General features: G+C 43.2%; 1 protein-coding gene across 1 annotated transcript; it reads right to left on the reverse strand.

Moving 5' to 3' along the window:
* Window positions 1–210: 210 nt before the first annotated feature.
* On the reverse strand, window positions 211–16,426 carry ccdc149a (coiled-coil domain containing 149a). The gene is made up of 13 exons (XM_071541212.1): window positions 16,330–16,426; window positions 14,749–14,910; window positions 14,306–14,344; window positions 13,193–13,300; window positions 12,890–13,006; window positions 11,045–11,217; window positions 9,386–9,458; window positions 9,140–9,224; window positions 8,065–8,209; window positions 7,235–7,311; window positions 6,241–6,273; window positions 2,656–2,760; window positions 211–1,380 (listed from the first exon to the last, which is right to left on the reverse strand). The coding sequence occupies exons 1-13, from the start codon at window positions 16,381–16,383 to the stop codon at window positions 821–823; spliced, it is 1,731 nt and encodes a 576-aa protein (XP_071397313.1). The 5' UTR covers window positions 16,384–16,426; the 3' UTR covers window positions 211–820.
* Window positions 16,427–16,634: the final 208 nt, after the last annotated feature.

Genomic DNA, 16,634 nt, shown 5'->3' on the forward strand with positions numbered 1-16,634 from the left:
ATCTGACATGTTTCTGGCCACAAAGAAAATCTGCATCTGTGCAATTACTCGCCCTGGGAAGAAAAATAACAGCCGACAACACTGTGGGTTTATGCATTTACATCATTCAAAGATTTATAACTATTAGGAGTAAATATTTCCACAAATAAGGCACATGAAGTCTCATGGAAACATCTACTTCTAATTAGAGAAGAATGAGAAAATAACTGGTCAGTGACTGTAAGAATCATCCATACAAATAAATAGATTTAAATACAATCTCTGGATCTAATATCTACTCAGATATTAGAAATGGTAACATTATTTATCTATCTACACTTATGCGCAACACATTCATAACAAGTTTAGGTAAACCAGTTTGGACCCCCTGTAACGGTAATCACAAAATACAGCACTCAGTTTATTGGCAACCCTTAGGAAGAGGAAGAAAGCAAACAATTGGGATTATCTTATCGCAGGGGAAAGGGAGAAGGGAATATGGGGCAGAGGAGTCGAGGCTGCCATATTTGATATTTTCTTTGCTAAATTCCTCCTGTAGGGCATCAAGTTTGCAACTGGATTGATTTCAAGATTGTCTGTTCTTGCGCAGCAACAAGCCCGTCTAGATGCAAAGTGCACCTCCGGCTCTGTCAGCGGTGGCTGAAAAAGCGTTTTCTCTCTGTTATATTGACTAAAACAGAACTGCCCAGAGTGGGAAAGTGAGCTAGCGAGCTGTGGCTACGTTGTGAGAATGCATCCAGGGAGGATTAATGCAATCATCAATAAAAAGGACTCAGACAAGGATTTAAATAAGCTTCCAGCATCTTTCAACGATGTCAGACTATGCCAAGTTGTCACTGTGGCAGGTGTCACTCTGTCCCGATCGACAATGAATGTCCCATTTCTCTGTGCTGGACAAGTCTGGGGCCTGGCATAACGGGACAGGGTCTGAGGCGTCTGAGGGTGCAGGTACGCTGTTGGACGACTCATCCTGGGATTGGCGGGGCAGATGACCCACCTCTCGGGCGGGATCAACAGAGGCTTGCGCGACCGGAAGCCAGGGAAGGTCTGACTCGGTGGGCGGGACATCCAGCGCCAGGGCCGCCTCTTCCCCCTCCTCCACCGTGGAACCCAGTTCTTCATCTTCCACCCCCTCTACCTCATGCCCCGCCTCTTCCACCGGACTCCGCCCCTCCTCCAGCTCTAAGGCAGCCCGCTCTTCGGTCAGGGCCGCTATCTCTGCCCCTCTGCTGTCAATCCCGTTCGTCTTCGCCCCCTCTGGAGGCGCCGGGCTGTTGAGCGGTGCAGGTGTGTCTTCCCTGCCGACGCCATCTGCGCCAAGGTTGCTGCCAGCGGTGTGGCGTTCCCACGATGATGCTTGTGAGCTTCCTGTTCTGTCATCTGACACAACTGGGAGAAGGGAGATGAGAGGACAGGTCATTTTAAGGGCTCATTTATTCTGAAGCCATATCCTCAAGTAAGTTTGTCCTACTCTGCCCCTCTGAAAGACAAGGCATTTTCATCAGATGTTCTTGAGCAATAAGATGGATGCTGATTTATGCGACTGATTGGTGACATCGGCTTTAGGAATAGGGATGCATCGTCCAACTTTATTTACATTAATAATAACAATAATAATAATGATAATAAACGTTATTTGTCTAGCAGCTTTTCAAAGTTTGTGAAGCACTTTGCAGATCATAAAAACAGGACAATAATAGTCAATAATAATAATAAGATAACAGTTTTTACAGAAAGCACTTTCATAAAATTTGTATATAGTTGATTCTCCTATGTATATCAATGTTATCGTAAAAGGTTAATGTGTGAGTAGTTGGAGGAGTTTTGTGACTAGTAGAGAGGGCCATGTTGATCCTTGTGGCAGGAGGCTGCATTCAAACCCTGTCTGTGCATGTGGGGCTGCATAAACAGCTTGTGTGGAAAGGGATATGTGAAACAGCCAACACACTAAGTCCATCCTTTTATCATCCAGGCTGTCTCTGGAAGGCCACTATCAAAGCCATATTTTCAGTAGTGAGAAAATGAACATCTAACTCATAAGACAAACTTTCCTCTTTTGGAGTTGAACCACTGTGTCAATGGAGAAAGTTATTTCAATTACTTATGTGACTGAAGTGCTTCCATGGCAACAGGCTAAATATAGCAGCAGTGCCCCAGACAAGGGGACGCAAGTGCGACGCCCCGCATCCCGGCAACAGCAACAGCTTAGTTATGCCTCTTCCCCAAAGTGAGAGCGTATTTTGGCGATTACTGACCCATATTTGTGGATGTGCAGCCAAAAAGGTTAAAGACAGCACATAGACTACCAGCCCCCGCCTTTCCCCACACACATACCAAACATGGAGAAACGAAACAACAGTGCATGCATTGGCATCCATATTTATACCCCCTCCACCCCCCTTAAAAGAGAAGAAGTTTCTGAATGTCAGCGGGCGAGAATTTGCTTCACATTTACAAAATGCCATGGCATTTGGGCAGCTTGCACCAATGAGAGGCTGAGAGGAGTGGAGGCGGGAAGGAAAAGGGCCTGGGTCAAACATGGAGGACGGCGGGGACTGTTTAGCACGCATTGGCTAATTACAGTGTTTATGCCGCTAGCCGCGGGTGCTGTTATCAATGGATGGCGAAGCCAGTTACACACAATTACACACTCACCTTTGGGTGGCTGCACTCTGGGCTGGGTGTTTGGCTGAAGTGTGGCACGTGCTGGATGAAGCTCTGGCTGCAGGCTTTCGTTCAGAGTGATATTGTCTCGTACCCCTGTAAGCCCCCCGCCGAGGAACAAAAGCCCCCCGTTACTCTCATGCGTATGTACAAACAAAAGACAGAGAAAGTGGCATGAAGATGGTTTTCAAAGGTTTGCACATGTTAATAGGATTGGATGGAGCTTTACATTATTGGAAAAAGTCCAACCTATCCAAGCACATGAAACAGGCATGTGCATTGTGCATGCACGCACACGCAACACACAAACACACGCACGCATGCACAGCAGTGCTCACAGGAAGTGGCAGCATTTCCCTGTCATCTGTCTTCATTAGTGATGGCTGCACGCCTCCTAGGCTGACACCATATGCTACTCACAGGGGACTGTGCACTATATACCAGACATCACAAACACACACACACACACACACACACAAAACTGTATGCACAATCAGCCTCCCACATAGACGCATACACACACACAAGCCTGCAAGTGTGTACATCAGACTTTGCCTTCACAGAAACCCTGTGAATAGGCAAAACCCAGACTGTTTCTCTGACCATTCAAGTGTGAGACACAAAAACAAACAGAAGAATGGGAAAATGGATGGCTGGATGACACGATGCGTGAGAATCATGAATGGTGAACGGAGACCATATTGTTATGAATGCAGTCCATATTGTTATGGATGCTCAGTGTTTACACTGACATGGGAAATGGGGGCAGTGAGGGAGAGGGTGGGGAGGTGGGGTGGGGGCTGGTGGGGCCCGAGGGCTACTACATGCCAACTGGGGGTGTCAAGGGAACGGACGTGACTGCTGGTTGTTGATTTCATTCAATATTTTTAATCCTTGTTAAGCTGAAACATTATTATTTCAACTCAGATTTCCCGAGTTGTATGCATTGTTGTCTTTCCTGATATCTAGATAAAGACGATTCCTGACGGAACATTAAGCTTTCCCTTTACTTATACAATAAATTACCTTTGCAGATGGTCACTTATGTAGTTTGCCTTAAGGGTCACTTGACTTCGTGGGTGCCAATTCCAAAACAGTGCTAGCAACAGTTTCAGATATCTCACCTCTTGTCACAATTGTATTAATTTTTTGATTAAAATGACTGATTTCTGGTTTTTGTGCCATCGTACTGTGCACAGTCAGAACAGGAGTCGGCAGACAGACGAGTCACCAGTCCTCCAGTTTGTCTCCTTCATTAAATTCAGAGAGCTGGCCTGTAGCTTTAAGAGTGTGACCCTGCATCCAGGCACAGTCTCGCTCTTCCAGTTTTGAGAGGGGCATTTGTGGAGTTCTGCAGATTGCCTTTTAAAGCCAATAATAAGGTGGTGCTGGTGATTATGTATGCAGAGCGGGGCCCAGACTGAGCACAGCAGTATGTCTCCAGGAGCCAGGCAGCACTCAGGAGGAGGCAGGAGGCACCAGCAACTCGCTTTAAACCCTCCTGGCAGCTGCCTGTCCAGCCATCTCTCTCTCTTTCTCCCTCTCTCTCTCACACACACACACACACAAATATAGACACACATCCAGAAGGGATAAAAGGCTTCCCTGCGTGACGCCATCTCCCAAGTTACCAGATCATAAACTCTATATCACAAAGCCAAGGACACAAAAAGAAGAGAGGTCTGCACGTCTGTCAAATACTCGCCAGCGCACATTCACAAACTAACACTCGGATGCAGTGCTGTCTAGCTGTAGGGTGGAGAGGAAAACGCCTGCCTCGTACTCTAACAATAAAAAAAAAAAAAAAAAAAAGTCTGTTACCGGATCAAAACCGACTCGGTAACGCTGCAACTACACGGGCGCATCCTGCACCCACCTCTCTCTTTTCAGCGTGGGTGAGTCCCGCCGTTGCCGCCACGCTAGCTGATGCACTCTGACAGGCTTTCAGTTGCTGTGTTATATTTCAGCATGCACTCATTCAGCAGGGGGATAGCATCCAAGGAAATGGAGGGGGGGCGGGGGGGGGGCAGGGAGGCCAGTCAATCACAACTCTATCTCAGTCACTGCGTTGCTGTCATTGTTATTGTTTTTTGCTCTCTCTCTCTCAACCCAGACACAACACAGTCACCTCTGCTGCTCTTCGGGCCCCGCAGTTAAGCAGCCAAGGCCCTCCATCCTGCCCTGTTTGCTTTTAATATCCATCAGTCCAAGTTCATATCTCATCAAGGCCACAGATACTCACATCTCTCTTTATCTCTCCGTCTCCCTAACTGTGGTGGACAGCGTGGTCGCGAGGCACTTTGGGCCCTCGTCTACAAATTCCCTAATAACGGCACATTCCCCTAAATGTGTTTGTAATGTGGGCAATCATTTTCAGTAATGGATGCTTGTCAGTTTTATGGCGGCGAGAATGACGGTCTCATGACAGGGCACCTCCATCCAGCCGCAGCCCCGCCGCCTCTCGGCCGGATTCATCCGCGGCACGACATCCCCCTCCAGTGGGAGAGATGGGGAACTACTTTCTTCATTTGGAAACTCTTTTCAGACTGTAAGGGCAGTTTGGGTTAACGTTTTTGCTACAGTTTACATTTGGTAGTTTAATTAACTGTTCTATTTTTGTTGAGTATTCCCTTTCTGAGGCATGGGAGCTTGTCTGAAGGAGAGGAATGGTTGACCGCCCTGTCTCTCTGGAAAGTGTTAAGAGAGCTACATTTATTCCAAGCAGGCTCTGACAGATGTGTCAAAGTGTTGATTTTGTAGGAAAGTGTTTTCTTCACACATGTATATCGGTTCTGGCATTTAGTCCGCCATTAATGCTCCGATAAAAATAAGTCCTGTAACTGTGTTTTAGAATGTTATGTGGGTCTTGAAAGGGGGATGATTATTATTTATATTAAATAACTATCAGTTTTAATTATCCATATGTATGTCCTATTGCAAGTAATCTTTGAGCCTCAAATTTGAGAAGCATTTCCCAAGGACATCTCTACTGCATGTCACATAATGACAAGAAAACCAATATTGTGCATATCATTAATTTTCCACTGCCAATTCTTAATTTCACTATCATACACAAAATTCCTGTATTGTTTGGACCCTAATTCATAGATAAATATGAAAGAATATTGGATTTGTTAGTGAAAAGCTGGTTTTCTGCTCACCCAGTCTGCAGTGGAAACCTATAGGATAACAACCTCCAGTCTTGGCCAGACATGACGCTTCCAAATGCTGAACAGTGAGAATCTGAACTCATTTTGATATTGACCCAGCAAACACCAGTGTGCTGCCTCTTAAAAGAAGCCCAACCCCAGCTCCATTCAAAATGATCTCTCTGCTTCAGCGTAAAACTCAAAGGCAGACAGATCCACTGAACTAAAAGGGTCAGTGTGTGATACTCAGGCAGCCTATATAGGTAAATGGTATCGTGAACAGACACACGAGCGGGTGGTCAATGGAGTCGACACATTGTAGCGATGGACATGAGGTGGCACACTTTCTGGGCGTCTGTCCAGATTTAGCCTGGCATGACATAGCGGAGCGCATGGATGGACTAAGTGGGGCAGAAGGAACACATACTCCCAATTCCCACGGACACGCGGTAGGTCAAGCCTGAGACGCAGCCGGAGAGGAGAGAGAGACACACTGTTAGGAACATGCCACTTCATAAGTGTACCCAGAAAAAAAATAATTAATACAAATTAATACTCATTTGAAACGGTTGGTTAGCTGAAAGCATTTGGTAAAGACGCCTGGGCATTAGCTTTATACATGAAGACATAAATGAGGTATTCCCGGCAAAAGATAAGACAGAAATCTTTGAGAAGCATAATCTTAGGAAATCTATAATATGACGAATTGTAAAACATACAGTAGTTGGGGCCGTTTATCATAAGTTTATCTTACACAAAAACTGAACGAACATCGGTGTGCATACACAGTACACACACACACACACACACACACACACACATACACACACACTGTGTTTGCTAATGGTGTGGCGTGGTTACAGGTTCTTTGTAGTGTTATGTAAAGTACAAACCAGGCCACAGCATGTTAGCTAATATTGACTCAGTGACTGTAGGAGTGAGACTGACACATTATGTTTCAGTCAGGGAGGGGGAAGTAATTGATTACACGTAAAATGTTTGCAGCCATTTAATTACAAAAGATAACTATATTCTATCACTAACTGTAATCAAATTACATATTCTTAAAAATGGCTGTAGTTGGATTACTAAGAAACATATCTGAAGGAACAAAAGCATTTGAATTGTAATTGTAAGATGATGCACAAACATTTTCATTTTATTTTACACAACCTGAATTAATTGTTATCCATGGCTATAGATGGTGTCAATAAAATACGATAAATATATTGGAATGAATTTCCTATTTTTTATATTCAAGAGATCTGAAAGACAGTAAAAGTGGCAGAATTGCTCAATGCTCAATTACTGGATTGTGTTAGACTGATTAATTGGATAATTCTAAGATATCAGTGAGTAAACTAAAATGGATTTCAGTTTTTTTTCTAGCGGAAGCAGTAATGCTTGGTCTTGAGACCCACCTGGAAGGCTCCACAGTCCTGACACCTCCAAGGTCTTCAACTTCCTTTCCAGCTCTGCAACTCGGTTTCCGAGAATCCTTTGGAGAACCAAGGTGATGGGTCAGGTTACTGCAGACTGATGAACAGTGTGTGTGTGTGTGTGTGTGTGTGTGTGTGTGTGTGTGTGTGTGTGTCTGCATAGTGTTTGACTTGGAGGTGGAGGAGGATTCTCAGAACAGATAGATAAACATTATGAAAGTGTCAGGTCAGTGAAGTCAAAAGATGACTGTTGCGAAACGAGTGTTTTGTGCAATGGGATGGGGTGCGGTGGTGGTGGTGGGGGGGTGTTATGAATCTTATCACCAACATACATCAATGGATTACAACAAAACAAGAAATTACAAGTACATGGTTAGCAAGCAAGCTCGGCTCACTTTGCATGCGTGCATGTGTGCATATACACTACCAGTCAAAAGTTTGGACACACCTGATTGAATGTACTATGTCTTTCATTATCTTAAAGCCATTTTGATCTAAAGGCTTATGCTTAAATGCTTGAAATTAGTTTTTCAAGCCTTTGCCTTTCCATCAAGGCAAAGACAGCTACTTTAAAGAATCTAAAATATAAGATAGTTTTGATTTGAACACTTTTTTGGTCACTACATAATTCCATTTGTGTTATTTAATAGTTTTGATGTCTTTACTATTATTCTAAAATGTGGAAAATAGTAAAAATAAAGAAAAATGCGTGTATCCAAATTTTTGACTGGTAGTGTATGATGTGTATCCAACCAAATATTGTTACATTGTTACAGATCATGGAATCATGCATCCGTGTGCGCTCTCCTTACCTGTTGGTGTGTCTCTGGTGCTGGATGACCAGGTTCTTCTCATGGATGGTCTCCAGCAGGGCCGTGGCCAGGGACTTGAGGTCGGAGATGGACTGCGGCGTGGCCGGCAGGCTGCATCCCCGCTCCTCCAGCAGCATCTCCTGGACTGAAAGGGAGCGAGAGGGAAGGGGAGGGGAGGGGAGAGTGGGGCAGTGGGAGTGTTGTGAAAAGGACAGAGAAAGGAGGAGAGGAGAGCGGAAGTAAGGAGCGGAGAGGGGATAAAACAGGAGAGATGTAGCTGAAGAAAGGGAGAGTCAGGGAGAGAACAGAAAGGGGAACAAGCAGTTTGAGAGAAGGGTGAGGCAGGATGAAAGAGACGGAAGGAAGGAAGGAAGGAAGGAAGGAAGGAAAGAAGGAGAAGTCGTCAGGGACAGGGGAAAAGAAAAAAAAAAGGGAAAAGAAAAAATTGAAAAAGCTGTGAGAAAAACTGTGGGAAAGCTATTTCTATTCCAAGGCAGATGTGTTGAAGCATCGATATTAACAAGGCCTCACACAGATATGTGGGTGCTAGCAAACAGTCTGCCGATAATGCGGCAATAATATGTGCACAAAACTTGAAAAACAGGAAAAAAGGGAGAAACAAGGTGTTATAACAAGAGACAGGAAAACAGAAGACAGAGATGGAGTGTTGGAAACCGCTGTCTACTAGGTGACATTCCCCTAACTTTAACTCTGGAGCCTACTGTGCTGCTTCTGCCAGCAACTGTCAGTCAACATGGCAGGCTCATTTCCCTGCCAGTGGTTCTCTCCACCACTCAGAATACAATTAGTGCCCCAGTTGGTGTTTTGGTGGTGGCTTAGAAAGAGTTGGCTATTAAATAATGTAAAGAGACACAGCTAGAAACAAAGCTGTTTTCGGAAATGGATTTGGTACGCCGAAGAAAGATGATTAGATGTTGAATTCATCTAATCAAAAACTAATTTAGATGCTATGAAATAAGAGGCGGAGGGCAGCATTTTATTGGCTGCCTACAGTTTCTCGATCAGCTGCTCCGACTTCCATTCATGTCTGAGCTCAAATAGCCTGTGTTTTCACCTTGTTTGGCAGAGAGGACCCCAGTGAGTGCACTGCTGTTTGATTTCCCATACGTGCTGGAATTTTTCCTCCTCTCAAGAGCCGTCTGTGGGAAGGAAAAAAGGGAGATTAAAGCACGTAGTGCAACCTTTAATGACCATATTAAATAGAAGTTCACTTCAGAAGCTCTTTTCCCAATGCATATGAATTTTGGGCCTCAAATCAGCTTTGTTTTGAAAGATTGATATGAGGACTTCTCATCTCTACCTTGTACTTCATGATGTTCGACTTCAGCAGGTTCACCTCCTCTTGCACTTGGTTGAAACGTTCATGCAAATACCTAACAATGGTCAAAATGACAATCAGATAAAACCAAAACAGAGATAACACAAAAAATTACAGTTCATGAAGTGCAGGTTACATGCAAAACATGAGATACATGAGTAGTTTGAGGTTTTAAAGTCAAAGCTCAGAGATAAATGAAGAAACACTGGGCCAACCTAATTCTATTTATGAAACATGAACAAACATATTTGCAGCTGAAATAGGTTTAGATGCATGTATAAAAAGGGACAATCCAAAACTTAGAGAATTTGTTATGTATTAACACATATTCTGTCCCTCATGCCCATTTGGTTAACTAGTCCTCAGTCAATTTGGATATCTGACTGATTACTGAAGCGTGTTCTGAGACAGAAAAAATCCAGTCACAATTTGGTTGCCTAAAAAATTATTTCAACTCTTCAAATCTATAAATACCTGTTGGCAGAGACATTTGCAAATGTTGAGTTGTTCTGATAAACTGCATTCATCAGTTTCTAGTTTGAGTAAACCTCCAGTCAGAAAATCCAGTCAGAAAATAGAAATAGATTCCCTCTCTTATGTAACATCAGTTTGTCAAGTAAGTGTGTATGGAGTGATGCTACATTGACTTATGTAATCTAACAGAAAGCAAATTAAGTATCCAGAAAATAGCCTTCATGTTCATTTTTGCAGTGAAGCAGTGCTTGAAGAAAAGGTGCAGGTATTGCCATACAGTATATAAAAGATACAACTAATGGGCCTTATGGATGTTGTACACACATCTTGTTCTAAACTGTTAACAATAGCAAATAACAACACTAACAGTAAGATTTCAGGTTAGGTAACATATTCCAATGTTAAGACAATATTTGTGGCCTTTAAGGGCCACTACATTACACCACACTACATTAAAAAAACAAAACAAAAACAAAACAAAACTGATGAATCTTAAATCTCACACACATCCTATGACTGTAAAGAGTTTGGACAAATTTGATTCAATAGGAGTTTTTGAGTGTGTAATTGTCCCCTAAGTGATGCCATCAGGAGGACATTGAATCATTGCTGCATTAATTACAGCTGAATGAAATAATGTGAATGAAAAATATGCATGGCCCAAAGGCCCTCAGTGTGGGATACAGCTGGGAAAGTAAAGTTGCCAAGTTAGTAATCTGTTTTATACACTTGGAAGAGTAAATGGAATTTTTTTTTCATTATCATTTGATCATATTCTTATGTTCATTTGTTTACACTTTACTTTTATTGTCATTACCAGATTACCGGGGGGTGTTAGTGCGGAGGGTGAGACTACTGTAGTACGTAACGTATTGCAGTCTGCGTAAAGAAGTCTTTTATATGACATTACATGATAGCAAGAGCTTCAATCTCTTTTGCTATGGACTACAACACCGTGTTTGTGGGAATGAGACAAAGAGGCTCATGGGAGTGCAAACATTACGCGTACCGGGAGCTAACGAGAAGTGGCGGTACGCAATGAAAAAGCACCAGTACTCAAAACATCCTTACAGTTATAACCTGTATAACCTTATAGTTGAAGAGGGTTTTAGACAATTTTGCTTGAAAAACAATGTAACCTGTGTACCTTTGCAGTCTCCCACTCACCTGTTCTCCATGCAGAGGGCATCCACATCGATGATGCGCGCTTCATGGCCGCCGAGGATGTGGTTGAGCTCCACATTGAGCCGGTCCGCCTTCTCCCTGAACGCGCCGTGCTCCGCCTTCACGTCCTGCAGCTCGTCTGTCAGAGCCTTCATGTTGTGCTCCATCTCCTCCATCTAGGAAAAGGCAACCACGCTAAAAAAAAAGTGTTTGGGAGAGAGGACGCTGAAGGGTTTAAGTGCCAGAGATATTTTTAATCTTTGTTTACCCAGGTTGGGTTTTGCTGAGAATGCATACTCCATTTTTTCAGCATTACAATCCCATCTGGGAACTGCCCAGGACAACCTCTTCTGCTGTGGGCCATTGAGCGGCTCCACTAGAGCAGATGGGAGTTAAGTGCCTTGCTCGAGGGCGCCTCAGCAGCAGGTGGTGAGGAAGGGGAAAGTGTTACTCATTCAACTTTCGCCACCCAGATTTTCGCCACCCTCGAAAATGGAAAGTGGAATGTGGAAAAGGGGAGTAAAGAACTAAAGAGAGAAACCAAGAAAGACCCTCAATCATTGCCTGTGCTCCTTCACTTCCAACTAGATGACACAGTAAGGCATTCTGAAAGGCATGGGTGTCCACTCTGATGGAAAAATAAGCTCAGCTTTTGGTGTACCCACTTTCTCTCAACCTGCCTCGTCTACTGCTACTTCAGTTAGTGATTTCCTACGTTTCCCAGAATGCCTTTCAACAACCCCCAGAGAACGGGCATGAACTTGTTGCACTCAGCTGTGGATTATACGAGCAGATGGAGAAAGCAATAGTGACAGCGATAGCAGAGCAAGACGTTTTCCAGTCAAAAAAACAGCGAGTTGTGCCTGTAGTAAAGATCCCTATTTTCTTTCATTTTTTTCACTTCCTTTCCTCACCTACCTCACTTCCTTTCTTCTCCTTTCCTCGTCATTAATTGGCTCTGGTTTCACCCTTTGTCACCCCTCATTTACCTGATTGAGTTCACCTGATCACTCCTTATTTGAAGACTGCACTCCCTCTCACTCACTCTCTCACCTTCGCATGGGGCGGCAGTTCTGGTAAGAGGAGTTTCTTACTCTTTAGTTCTTATCCTATGTCCATGTTAGTTTAACTTTATTAAACTTTATTTATTCTTATTTCTTTAAGATGGACATGTGAGCCTAATTTGAGTTAAGTTTTAATCTTGTATTTGTTTTCTTTCAGATTCAAGCCCATGTGTGTTTTTCTTCCTTTCATGCTCATAAATGCAATTCTTTGATTTGGAGAAATTAAACCTTTGTTCAGAGGATTGGAGTTTCCTGGCTTATTTCCATGCATTCTGATCCGATGCCCATGATAGTCAACTTTTCATTCTGAACCTCCTACTTTACAGTGCCCTTTACTCAAAACACAACATGTCTTATGGCTACATTGCATTATGGTCTATTGAGGCTGCTCTTGGTGGAAAAATTGGTCTCTCTGCCTCTTCTATGATGGATTTCTCCCTGTATGATTGTTGAACTTCGGTGCAAAATGGTGAGTCTAGGAAGAAGCCCTTGATCTTTGATTCTGAGGAACTAACATGAGAAAACGTAACATTTATAATTGATGTTTTAGATAGTTGAAAATTTTTCTGCCACCAAACAACAAAATGGCCCCAGATGTGCAAGGTGCATTGCCATTAGCTTTCAGCAGTGTTAGTTTTTTAGGGTGGATTTTTCTTTGAAAGCTGTTAGGCCTGAAACGTTTACTCTGCTGATATGAGAATAAAACAACCTTTGTCTTAGGATCATCTTTGCCGTGTGCGACCCTATCATTTCAGTGAGATCCTTTAAGACCATAAGCATCTACCTGTAGCCCCGCCCTCTCCAGCTGGTGAACCAGATCCTCCCGTTCATGGGCGGGGAAGTGGCGCGCCCCCACCTCCTCATCCCCCAGCCTCTGTCGGGTGATGGTCATCCTCAGGAGCTATGGCGAAGCGGAGAAGGCATGTTAACGTTCACTTCTGCTCTGAAAAACATGGTCACATAGTCGGTTGTAAACTGTGCAGTGTTTTGAGCGACGGCTCAGCTCAAAGGACTGGTGTACAAAGAGGGTGGGGTCAGGGAAGTGTGTGTGTGTGTGTGTGTGTGTATATGTGTTAGGTCACGTCACCTTGTTATCCCCCTGGGCCTCAGACAGTCTCTGATTCAGCTCCTTCACCTCCTCAGCAAGCTGTTTCCCTCGCTCCCTCGAGTCTCTCAACAGCTGAGCCAGGTTCACCTGAGGAGAAGAAGAGAGAAAGACAGGGATAGAGAGGGAGGAAAAAACAGAAATCCAAAGCACAGGTCAAAAATGCAAAAATGTTGGTGACTGGTCTCTCCGGAGCAATCATAAAGCCAGTGCAAATTCACCCATAACACCCTTGCAATTAGGCTACCATTTTTTTTAAAATCCTCAGTTCAAAGCACATAATGTCTGCACACAGAAACAATTATGAGACAGTTATTATTCTCTGCTTCTGCATGGGTTGTGTATCTTACAACCGCATCAGTCACACAATAGTAAACCATTGATTTTCAAGATCAAAAGAGCGGAAGGGCAGAGATCAAGGATCGGGATATGCTAAAACGTACAGTTGTTGGTACAGTGTCGTTACATTGAATTAAGAAAGTCTTGAGTATGGTTGGTTTCTCACCTATACATTTGAATTTGTCTATTAAAATTGTTACTTTACAAGTTTTTCCATTGACAATAGACAAGCAACCCATTATTTATAATCAAAGCTATGAGGTCATCTGGTTTGTGGACAATAATTAGATTCCTAACAATTAAATGTGTGCAACCAGAATCCACCTTGGCTATACAGCTTTGCAAAAACATTGTCAAATTCACTGTCATTGATTGTGCATGTGATTTGGAATGTGATTTGTTTAGTATTATGAGGTTATTTGGCTACTGAGAGATATATGGCATATCAACAAATTGGTTCCCATTCTTCTTATTATCCTCTGCATCATTGCCTGTCTATTTTCCTGTCTTTGGTCACACTATTCTCACTTTACTAGTTTTTACTTGGAAGGCCCATGACTTTGGTTCAATTTGGTGTGAACCCCACCTCCAATGTGTTTTCTCACCTTCCCTAAATTGACTGAACTGAGGGAGTAAACACAGAGTTTGTTTCAACCGCACTATAACATATGCCCTATAACATAATGGTGGCAAACCCTGTCATCATTTTAGCATTAGTGGAATGTAATACAGTGTTCAAATGCAACAACAACTTACCTGATTGCGTTTCTCAGGTGGCAAAGAAGGGTCACCGTCCTGAAATATATAAAGAATGGCATTAATACAAAATATTCTTTGTCATCGTATACATTTAGTCAACGTGAAATTACAACAGTCGACAATGAATCCTGATAAACATCCAAGGATCTACCTTATAGTAAGCTCAACTGAGATAATGGAGAGAAAAACATAGTCAGCATTTACATACTGTAGTGTTACAAATGATGTTCAAATAGGCAACTATTCCACTATTACCATTCAAATACAGCTACAGAGAGCAGATCAAACATTTTCCCGCTGATTTTAAATGAAGACCTTCCATGCCTTTACCCTCTGCATGAAAGGAGTAATACCTAGTGGACAGCTGATTCTTCTGTTGGATAATTCACACACTGTCCACATAGAAACACCACAACATCTTGAGGGATTGAGCCACTCACAATGAGCTCCCTATACTTCTTCTTGAGTCCCTGGTGGCGCTCCCTCAGCTGGTTGGCCATCAGCTTGTACTGGTCTCTTTCCTGCTGACAGGTATCCAGCTCCTTGGACAGGATGAGCAGAGCCTCCTTCTTACTCTCCAGTTTACGCTTACACACCAAGAACTACCACCAGGAGAGAACAGAGTAGGGCAGCGGTATTATCGCCTGCAGCAGATAGGTTATCTTGTGCTACGTGTTCATTCCAGGACTGAGGAAGTAGGCCTGTTTGACATTAAAAGACAAATTGGTGTGCAAATACACTCGTGTATCATACAGTATCTTCTTACCAGCACCCCTTTTATGGTTTCTTAGATCGTTTTTAAGGGATGTAGCTTACATGACTCGACTGAGCAATCAACACCAACCCAGACCAGTTCCCCACAGGTGGAAAAACAAACAGTGGAGCTGACTGTTTAAAGAGTACAGATAAGACACGACAGAAGGTGCAGGGTGAACCTATAATAGCAGTCAGATCAGCTTATAATCAAATTAAATAGCAGCTGCTATCACAGAGCTGGAAATGGAAATAAAGTCGAGCCCAACCATGCCATTCTGTTATATGTTCCCTGTGCCGTGACCAGAAGACAATTCAGATTATTATGCTTCTATAAAGGCCCATTGTAAGGATGCAACATCTTCCTAATAAACAACAGCTGTATAAACTGTGTAGTAGGGTTAGCAGGCTGATAATGGCATTTCACTAATTATCAGATATAGGCCAGTCATGTCAGCCATCCCCAACAGGATGGAGGCTCCTTCCTGACCACAGGCTGTAGAACTATTTTCATTGCATATTTTATTTAGCCTATTCATGTAATTGCTCAATGTATCCGAGAGTTTCCTCTGACATTGAATAGGTGTTGTGGGTCACCCTGCCCTAAAGAGCTGCTAACCCACCTAAAAGAATTCCATTAGTTTGGGTTTCAGTGGAGAGTTTTAGTGTCACATGACGGTCTAAATGCTGTTTCAGAGGCTTTTCCAACTTCTCAACTTGGGGAAACACTGAATACTTGTATTTTTGGGCATGAGAATGGTTAAATGTAAAGACACTGAACATGGGTAACATAACATAGGCTATTGGCAGCTTCAACACAAAAATATTAGTACAGGCATTGGCTTTCAAATACCCATATCGGTAACCCTACGCTGTAGTTTTAGATGAATGTATTTTGGCCGGTAACAGGTAAACTAGCCCCACAGGTGGGTTAGGTTATCTCTGGTCTGCAGCCCACACATGAAGGCTACAGGAGGTGGGTAGACCTCAAGAGGTGTTATTATAATTTCCTAACCGAGAGGCTATAGGAGTCGCATCCTATCGGCCTATCAGAATAGCATGCAGTCCCATCAGTGAGTAGTATCTAAAACACTAGCCTCAACAGAGACTAAGATACTAAAACACAGGCCAAAAAGTAGAGGCTTTCCTATGAGGCTGAACAGTCCCTCGGCGTGTAAAGCCAACAGAAGCTGGTTCCATATGGAGCAGAGAGCATCAGGGAGACCAGTCCGTCTCAATCACAGTGTCGGTGTTGGCCGCTCGCTTACCTCGCTGACCAGCCCCTGCCAGTCACTCTCACTCCGCCTGGAAGACTGCATCATCACAGAGATTTTACAAAATGTCAGGATGTTGGCTCTGTCTGCTCTGAGCTGCCTCTCCTCCGTTTGTTTATCCTGCAACGTCACTTAATTCATACCGGTGTCAAGTCCTCTGGAATGACAAATAGAGTTTCCGGTACAAATTTCAAAATAAATGTTTTATTGAAGGACACCGTTTTTGAGTTCGCCTATATGACAGCGACAATGGAATATTAGGAGGAATCAGTAATTAAATGAAAATGTTTTGTTTTTTT

This window comes from Centroberyx affinis, unplaced genomic scaffold, assembly GCF_046629955.1.
Source record: "Centroberyx affinis isolate AG114_WGS23_722 - 3 ecotype Tasmania unplaced genomic scaffold, CSIRO-AGI_Caff_v1 ptg000215l_1, whole genome shotgun sequence".
Taxonomy (NCBI): domain Eukaryota; kingdom Metazoa; phylum Chordata; class Actinopteri; order Beryciformes; family Berycidae; genus Centroberyx; species Centroberyx affinis.

What these genes read in the sequence shown, in the direction of transcription:
- ccdc149a (XM_071541212.1), bottom strand. Translation starts at nt 16,383, where the DNA reads ATGATGCAGTCTTCCAGGCGGAGTGAGAGTGACTGGCAGGGGCTGGTC. An exon ending in AGAAGTATAGGGAGCTCATT is followed by an intron (nt 14,345 to 14,748) that starts GTGAGTGGCTCA and finishes TATATATTTCAG; the next exon opens with GACGGTGACCCTTCTTTGCC. An exon ending in CACCAGAGACACACCAACAG is followed by an intron (nt 7,312 to 8,064) that starts GTAAGGAGAGCG and finishes GGTTCTCCAAAG; the next exon opens with GATTCTCGGAAACCGAGTTG.